Source organism: Rutidosis leptorrhynchoides, chromosome 8, assembly GCF_046630445.1.
Source record: "Rutidosis leptorrhynchoides isolate AG116_Rl617_1_P2 chromosome 8, CSIRO_AGI_Rlap_v1, whole genome shotgun sequence".
NCBI classification, from domain to species: Eukaryota; Viridiplantae; Streptophyta; class Magnoliopsida; order Asterales; family Asteraceae; genus Rutidosis; species Rutidosis leptorrhynchoides.
Window position 1 is genome coordinate 319,401,634 of NC_092340.1, and position 9,640 is coordinate 319,411,273.

At 31.3% G+C, this 9,640-nt stretch overlaps 1 protein-coding gene across 1 annotated transcript; it reads left to right on the forward strand.

Moving 5' to 3' along the window:
* Nucleotides 1-8,111: 8,111 nt before the first annotated feature.
* LOC139864444 (uncharacterized) lies at nucleotides 8,112-9,062 on the forward strand. The gene has a single exon (XM_071853025.1). It carries the CDS (start codon nucleotides 8,112-8,114, stop codon nucleotides 9,060-9,062), a length of 951 nt encoding a protein of 316 aa, XP_071709126.1.
* Nucleotides 9,063-9,640: the final 578 nt, after the last annotated feature.

Below are 9,640 nucleotides of genomic sequence, written 5' to 3' on the forward strand. Positions count from 1 at the left end.
GATAAATAAAATTGCGATAATTAAAATGTAATCAGTTAGCTAGGATTTTGTTAGCGTGGATTCTTAACAAAATTTTCTCATGGTTAATTTGTTTGTTTCTAACAAATTTTTATTTTTGTCCAATGTTTTCTTCATTATGCCACTTGTTGGATTCTGATAGATCAAAATCCAAATATAGAATTGAATGAAAAGGGTTATTCTACGGTGAACGGATACGTATATCGGTGGTTGTAAATATGATAGTAACTGACTGTTGAATTAGATTTGAAAGAATCTACAGTGTACTTATTAATGTGAAATCTAAATATTCCTCAGGTATTACCTACCCGTTAAAATATTTTCACCATTAACAGTTTGTACGAAAGAATTTTTGATTACAATCTTTATGAAACAATATATATACATATATATTTTCTTCAGACGTAATCATGGATTTAATGAGTCAATGTGATATTAAACTCATTAGATTTACGGCTAGAATTAGAGTACATAATCTCTAAAACATTAGATATTACATAATCGCCATGAAGGACGAAGATAGTTTATGTAGAATGATTCGTAGAACGATGATTATGCTTGAGGTATAGATTGCTAGGTTGAGACTTGTGATGATGTTGTTGTTGTTGTTGGTACTGGTTATGCTGTTGGTGCTGCTGATGGTGGTACTGTTGCTGTCGGTGCTACAAGTGTTGTTGGTTCTGAGGTTGATGATGATGTTGGTGTAGTAAGTATAGCTCGTAAATCATACACCATTCTTGTCAGGGTTTCTATCCTACCCTGTATCATTTCTATCCATCCACTCATCTGATTCGATAGATCTTGATTATCAATTCGATATTCCCTAACTTCTTCTAATATTCTTCTTCGATTGGTATTCTGAAGTAGAGGTTGAATATTTTCTGAGATTGCAGTAACGCGACCTTCGAGGTGGAAAACTTTAGCAAGAAGGGTGAATACAGTGTTGCGTATAGGTTCACCGGTGAGTACATCGTTTTCTCCGATGTTAGGAGGTAAGTTTGGTTCGCGGTAGGGCTCGCCTTCTTCATTTCTCCATCGAGTGAGTAAGTCTCGGACCCACCCCCATCTCCTCCAGAAAGAAAAATAGCTAAACGGTGGAGACACTTCGGGTTCATTTACTTCGGAGTCTACTTCAATACGCATCTCGAAATTGCTTCCGGAACTAATGGAATCCAAGCTAGGTGTAGGATCCATCTCTTATGATCATTTAGAGGATTTTCGATATGAAATGCTTTTCGGTTATCGGATAATATTCTAATTATATAGAATATCTAATATAGTACAGAAGATCCCGTAGATTACGGAGGAAATTAAGGAAACGTGTCAGATAAAGTCTACAGTAACAGATACGCTAAGATATGAATTGTCAGATATGCTAAGATATGAATTTTGTCTATAAACTATTCATGCAATCAATGCAATAAAACGTGTCTAGACTAAGAATTATGAGTAGGTAATTTCCTAAAGATGATAAGCAAATGATTTTCGACAAAAATTATAACAAAACTTTTGACATGCAGACACGGTCGAAGTCCAGACTCACTAATGCATCCTAACGACTATCAGTTATACATACTAATGCAAGACCTGGTTCGCTAAGACCACCGCTCTGATACCAACTGTAGAGACCCGTCCTAATCCATCCGGACGAAGTCCATATCGATTATAAACGATTCACAACAGTTGATTACATCGCGAGGTACTTGACCTCTGTATGATACATTTTACAAACATTGCATTCGTTTTTGAAAAGACAATCTTTTATTACATCGAAAGTTGACGGCGTGCATACCATTTTATAATATATCTAACTATAATTGACTTAATAATAATCTTGATGAACTCAACGACTCGAATGCAACGTCTTTTGAAATATGTCATGAATGACTCCAAGTAATATCTTTAAAATGAGCAATTGCACAGCGGAAGACTTCTTTGATACCTGAGAATAAACATGCTTTAAAGTGTCAACCAAAAGGTTGGTGAGTTCATTAGTTTAACATAAATAATCATTTCATAATTTTAATAGACCACAAGATTTCATATTTCCATTTCTCATAAACATACGTCCCATGCATAGAGACAAAAATATCATTCATATGGATTGAACACCTGGTAACCGACATTAATAAAAATGCATATAAGAATATCCCCATCATTCCGGGATCCTCCTTCGAACATGATATAAATTTCGAAGTACTAAAGCATCTGGTACTTTGGATGGGGCTTGTTGGGCCCGATAGATCTATCTTTAGGATTCGCGTCAATTAGGGTGTCTGTTCCCTAATTCTTAGATTACCAGACTAATAAGGGGCATATTCGGTTTAATAATTCAACCATAGAATGTAGTTTCACGTACTTGTGTCTATTTCATAAAACAGTTATAAAAGCAGTGCATGTATTCTCAGTCCCAAAAATATATATTGCAAAAGCATTTAAAAGGGAGCAAATGAAACTCACAATAATGTATTTTGTTGTAAAAATACATATGACGACATTGAATAATGCAGGGTTGGCCTCGGATTCACGAACCTATATCATTCGTATATATATTAACACACGTAATTGTATTCGAATAATTATATATATATATATATATATATATATATATATATATATATATATATATATATATATATATATATTTATATTTAGTTGTGATATATTTTTATATTACTAATTTAGCTACTTCATTATATATTCTTTTTATATATGAAAATATTTATATATTTAAAATATGAGCATTAAAAATATTTTTATATAATTAAACTTTTATTTACAAAGTACCAGTTATAATAATACTAAAATAAGTATAATGATAATAAAAATAACTTTAATAGTACTAGTAAAAATAATGATAGTATTAGTAGTTTTAACAAAATGATAGATTAAAAGTAATGATACTTTTAATATTATTTGTAGTTTTTAATAAAAAGATAAGTTTAATAATAAGGATAATAAAAATAATAATTTTGATAATAATACTTAATACTTACTAGTAATAATACTAATCCTAACAACAATAATGATAATAATATTATTTAATCGTGACTTAATTATATTCATAACTATATCCTTATATTATCTTAATCGTATTCGTGCATATAATTAATCTTCTAGGTTGTAATTTCCCTAACTATGATTACAACCATAATTATTTTTATATTAATGTTTCTTATCATAAATTATATTTATTCTTTTTATTTTTCTTATAATCATACTAGTAATTAATAATAATAATAATAATAATAATAATAATAATAATAATAATAATAATAATAATAATAATAATAATAATAACAACAATAATAATAAAAATAATACCGATAATAATAATTATAGACTACCTTTAAAAGCTTTTCCTAAAAAAATGGCATGAAGCGGACTCGAACCCAAGACCTCTCACTTCACAACTCTCTTTCCAACCACTGGACCACTCATCAATTTGTGTAATAACCATAATCTATTGTTACTTATGTAATTTTCATCAACATCATTCTTGTACAAGCAGAACCCAAGTGAAGCCCATTCCTTTAAAAGTGATACTAGCCCGTTTAGGAATTAATAGTCCAGTCCGAAATCATTACTAAGCCCAACAACAAAACCCATTATACTTATAATCTAGTCCATTTAACATTTAAATCTGCACAGCTCGTGGTTAAGGATTGAGCATAGCAACCCTACAAGTGGGTCTTCGGTTTAGAGTGAGAACAACAGATTCGATACAATCTGAAACAGAAATCGATAGTTTGAAGCTGATCCAGAAATAACACGTAAACAAGCAGCAACTTCTAATTAGAGATGGTGATCGATGATAGGATTTTGGTAGTGGTTTATGGTGGTGTACGGACTGAACAGGAAAAGAAAAAATAGCATAATTATTCGATGGTTTCGATTTTAAAACAGGCACATAAAATAATGGTTATTGTTCAGGTAAGTTTCAAAAGATAAAAGCTGTGGAAAACAGGAACGGCAATTTAATTGAAAAGTTCAGTTTTTGTTTGGTTCGAAAAATGAATATCAAACTCAGCTCGATAGTTTAACAAAATTCGTTTCCTAACAGACCCTACCTTATGATTTTCTGTATCAACCCATTTCATTAATGAATCCACTAATGACTCAATTAGTGAGTGGGGTACACCTTGCATACAGCTTGTCGAGAACAGCAGTAACTAAAATGGGTGTTCGTTGGTTGTATGGTAGTTGATGATGATGATCAAAGGTTTTCGATGTATCGGGTAACAAAATGATAAATGGAAACTTGTACAATGGTAATACAAATAGAGAGTGGGGGTGCGCTGGTCTGGCCAGTTGGTGAACGAAAACAGATGGAAATGAAGAACGGTGGTGGCCAAAATTTATAAGGTGGCGAAGGTGGTTATGGAGTAGGTGTTCGTGGTGGTTAATGGCAGCAAGACAGAACCATATGGTAGGTGGTGGTGAACTAGAATAGAGATAGATAAGGTGGCGTTTCATGGTATTGGTAGTGGGCGGTGTTGATAGTCGAACATAATAGTAGTAGTAACATCATGGTGCTCGGGTTTGGGTCTAATCGATGATAATGGTTGTAGAGTTGGTCACATGGGGTTTGGTTTTGAGATGACAACCGATGAAGATAGTTTTCATGGTGGTGAGGGTTCGAGGTGTTTGTTGATGGTTGAGTGGTGGTTGTAGTTCATCGGAGGTGGTGGAGACTTGTACCCAAGAAAAACAGTAACTAAAATGGTTTAGTTGGTATTCATGTTGCAAGTTGAATGGTCATAGATAGAAGTAGTGATGACTTGAGTTGATCGAGAAAGTATTAAGAATAAGGTGGATAAATGGTGAAATTCAAATGGGTGTTAATCTCTCATAAGTATATGTAATATAGGCTAGAGAAACCAATCAACAATAGAAGATAGATAGCGAATTGGAAACATAAAGGAATTCGAATATAATGGAGTGGTGGGGTTTCTTTGATTCTCACATAGAAAAACAAGGAGTCGGAAAATAAAAATACCAAAAGTTGAAATTGAAAGATAACAAATTCGTACAAAGTTTTGACTTCTTAATTTATATTTAATTAATATTTACTTAATATTAATAATTAATAATAATTATATTAATAATAATGTTGATAATATTATTAATAATAATAAATACTAATAATAATAATAATAATAATAATAATAATAATAATAATAATAATAATAGAAATACTAATAATAATAATAATAAGTTATATCTTAATATTAATAAAAGTAATTTTAATAAAAATAATAATTTTATTAATAATGATAATGAATAAAACCATAATAATAATGCTATTACTAAATAATAATTTTTAATAAAATAATATAATATTACCACATGACTATTTAAATGAATTATTATAAATTTCTATATATATATATATATATATATATATATATATATATATATATATATATTATTTACAATTTACTTATTTTACAATTAATTGTTCGTGAATCGTCCGTAATAGTCAAAGGGAAATTGATTACGTGAATATAGATTTCAAAACTTTCGAGACTCAACATTACAGATTTTGCTTATTGTGTCGGAAACATATAAAGATTAATGTTTAAATTTGATCAAAAATTTCCGGGTCATCACAGTATACACAATTACTTTTATTATTATTATTATTATTAGTATTATTATTAGAATTATGTGTATTATTAATTATTGTTATGATTTTTATTATTATTATGATTGTTAGAATTATAATTATTATTACTAATGTCATATTTTTATTTATAAGTATTAAAGACGTTATTATCATTAAAATAAGTATTATGAGTATTATTAAAAACTATTATATTTATTATCATTTTTACAAAAATTATCATTTTTATTATTATTATTAAAATTATTATTATTATTATTATCATTTCTATTAAAAGTATCATTATAACTAAAATTATCAAAGTTATCATTTTTATTAAACCTAACATTTTTTTTATTAATTAAAACTTAACAATTTTTAGTAAAGTTATTATCTTTATTAAAATTATCATTTTAAAATTAATATTTATATTATTATTATTATTATTATTATTATTATTATTATTATTATTATTATTATTATTAGTATTAGTATTATTATTATTATTATTATTATTATTATTATTAAAAATTTTATAGATTTTATTATTAATATCATTTTTATCAATATTAACATTATTATTTGTATTATCAATATTATTATTATTATTATAAGTATCGTTATTGTTAATATTATTCCTATAATTAATATTATAACAAATAAATATTAATTATATCAAAATAGATTTAATACATATAACATAACTATATTAGTATTTTTATAATAAATAATAATTATCTATCTAAAGTAAATAAAGTAACCCGTTGCTTATGATCCCTGGGCCCGCAGTTGTTTACCCCTTACACAAATTTGGGGCGCAGGTTCGAATCACTCGGCTTGCACGCAATTGTTGGGTTACTGGGGGGAGGTATTTTATAGGCATCTGGCTATTACGGGGTTGGCTTGGTGGGTTGCCGAAGGCAACACAGGGTTAAGGTGTCCCTGCCGATCTACACTTTTTACACAAGTAAATATATCTAACTAAATTATTAAGGAAACCTACGAATTATTAAATATAATAATTATATCACTAAGAATAATACATAAATTTATTCGATTACGATTATATATTTTAATATATATACAAATGATATAGGTTCGTGAATCCGAGGCCAACCCTGCATTGTTCAGTTTCGTCATATGTATTTTTACTACAAAATACAGTATTGTGAGTTTCATTTGCTCCCTTTTTAAATGCTTTTGCAATATATATTTTTGGGACTGAGAATACATGCGCTGCTTTTATAAATGTTTTACAAAATAGACACAAGTAATCGAAAACTACATTATATGGTTGGATTATTAAACCGAATATCGCCCCTTCAAGTCTGGTAACCTAAGAATTAGGGAAATGGCCCCTAATTGACGCGAATCCTAAAGGTAGATCTATCAAGCCCAACGAGCCCCATCCAGGGTATGGATGCTTTAGTACTTCGAGGTATTATTTAGTATATTAGCTGCGCGCTGTATACTGGGGGATATTCTATATGCATCTTGTTAAGGTCGGTTACCAGGTGTTCAATCCATATGAATAATTTTTATCTCTATGCAGTTTGCGAAATGCCTGATATGAGATGTGTATTTATGAGAAATGAAAATCTTGTGGTCTATTAAAATGATGGAAATGAATGTTTACGATAAACTAATGAACTCACTAACCTTTTGGTTGACACTTGAAAGCATGTTTATTCTCAGGTATGAAAGAAATCTTCCGCTGTGCATTTGCTCATATTAGAGACATTACTTGGAGTCATTCATGACATATTTCAAAAGACGTTGCATTCGAGTCGTCGAGTTCATCAAGATTATTATTAAGTCAATTATAGATGGATATATTATGAAAGGGTATGCATACCGTCAACTTTTGATGTAAATGAAAGTTTGTCTTTTAAAAACGAATGCAATGTTTGTAAAATGTATCATATAGAGGTCAAGTACCTCGCGATGTAATCATATGTTATTGTATTCGTTCTTATGGATTAGGACGGGTCTTTACAAAAAGACACAAGTTGATGAAGTTGCAAGCTATTTTGGATGTCGTGTTGGATCATTTCCATTTACCTATCTCGACCTCCCAATCGATCAACTGATGAAAAAAACTAGAGAACGGGATAGTGTAATTGAGAAATTTAAGGCTAGTTGTCAGATTGGAAGGCAAAAACGATATCATTTGGTGGCCGACTTACCCTTGTCAAATCGGTACTTAGTAGTCTCCCTTTGTATGCGTTCTCCCTATTCCGTGCTCCATCAAGTGTCATAAACGCGCTAGAAGGTATAAGTTGTAAATTCTTTTGGGGCGGGTCGATTGAAAATTCAAAAATCTCTTGGTTCAAATGGAAAAATATTCTTCTTCCTTATGTGGGTTGGGGTTTAAATATAGGTTCGCTTAAGGCAAAAAATTTATCTTTATTGGAAAAATGGTGGTGGCGTTTTCGTATGGAAAATGATCCTCTTTGGGTAAAAATCATTAAAATTCTTTATGGGAGGGATGGGGGGTTTGGGTTCATCAAACTCGAGTCAACATATGAAAAAGGGGTCAACATGGAATGGCATTCGAATGGTCGGGCAGGAAATAGATAACTTGGGAATTATGTTTACTAACCCTTTTGTGAAAGAGGTAAACAAAGGCAATAGTACTTTGTTTTGGAAGGATACATGGATAGGTGATCAAACCCTTTGCAACAAGTTTGAAAGATTGTTCAGGCTCGAAGAAAATGGAGATGCTTTAATTGTGGATCAAATGCTTGGTGACAGCAATTCATGGTATGTTTCTTGGAAATGGACAAGAACGCCTACAGGAAGGACTAGTAATGAATGGGAAGAACTCTCAAATTTGATCAGTGCTTTCGTTTTCAATTGTGACAAGGAAGATTCATGGAGGTGCAATCTTCAACCAAACGGTAAATTTACAACCTCAACACTCAGGAATCTAATCGACGAAAAGATATTACCTCCATCAACTCTTCATGCTGAAACCATGCTTAATAATTTAATACCAAAGAAAATTGGTCTATTTATTTGGCGTGCATCAATAAAAAGGCTACCGGTTCGTATTGAGTTAGATAAATGGGGTATCGATCTTGACTCATTGAGATGTCCTACTTGTAATAATGATGTGAAATCCGTCGAACATGTGTTGTTAAAGTGCCCATTTGCAAAAGATGTTTGGGATAGGACTTTTCGATGGTGGAATTCGGAGAGTAGGGGGTATTTCAACATTGATGAAATGTTCAAAGGGAAAAGAAACCTAGAGCTACCAAGCTCGACATCAAAATTATGGCAGGCGATCGAGTGGGTTTGTGGGTATATCATTTGGCAAAAAAGAAATGAAGGCGTTTTTCAAAAGAAGAAAGCAAATGGTCCAATGACCCTACATGAAATTCAAGTAAAATCATTTGAATTGATTTCTAACCGATCGAGAAAACTCAAGCTAGACTAGAACCAATGACTTTTAAATCCGAAATCATTTGATGACCATGGTTGAATCCTAGTCAGTAGCATCAGGCATGTTTTCATTTCTAGGAGATGTACATAATTGATATGTAGTCATGTTCTGTTGTAAGAGTATGCCATCGCATACTAACTCTCTGTCCCAGTTTTTCTTTAGTAATAACTAGTCCGGACCGTCCCGCGCGTTGCGGCGGAAGCTTTAGTGATGCGTATTCATATTTAACGCAGCGTTGTGTATTTAAAGAGGGGAACACGGTCCATGTGTTAAGCGCCGTTTTAGATGTCGTTGTGTTAAGCGCTTTTTAAAAAGTATCCATTTCGAATGTAGTTAGTTTTGATTTGTTCAATAAATTTTTTCGAGTGTAACGGTGCTGTCGGAAAAATTTAACTCGCGGCGAGCAGAAAGATACGGGCTGTCGTTGTGTTTAGCGTTTTTTAAAAAGTGTCCGTTTCGAACGTGGTTAGTTTCGTTTTGTTCATAAAATTATTTCGAGTCTAACGCTGCCGTCGAAAAAATTTAACTCGTGGCGAGCGGGAAGATACGGGTTGTCGTTGTGTTTAGTGTTT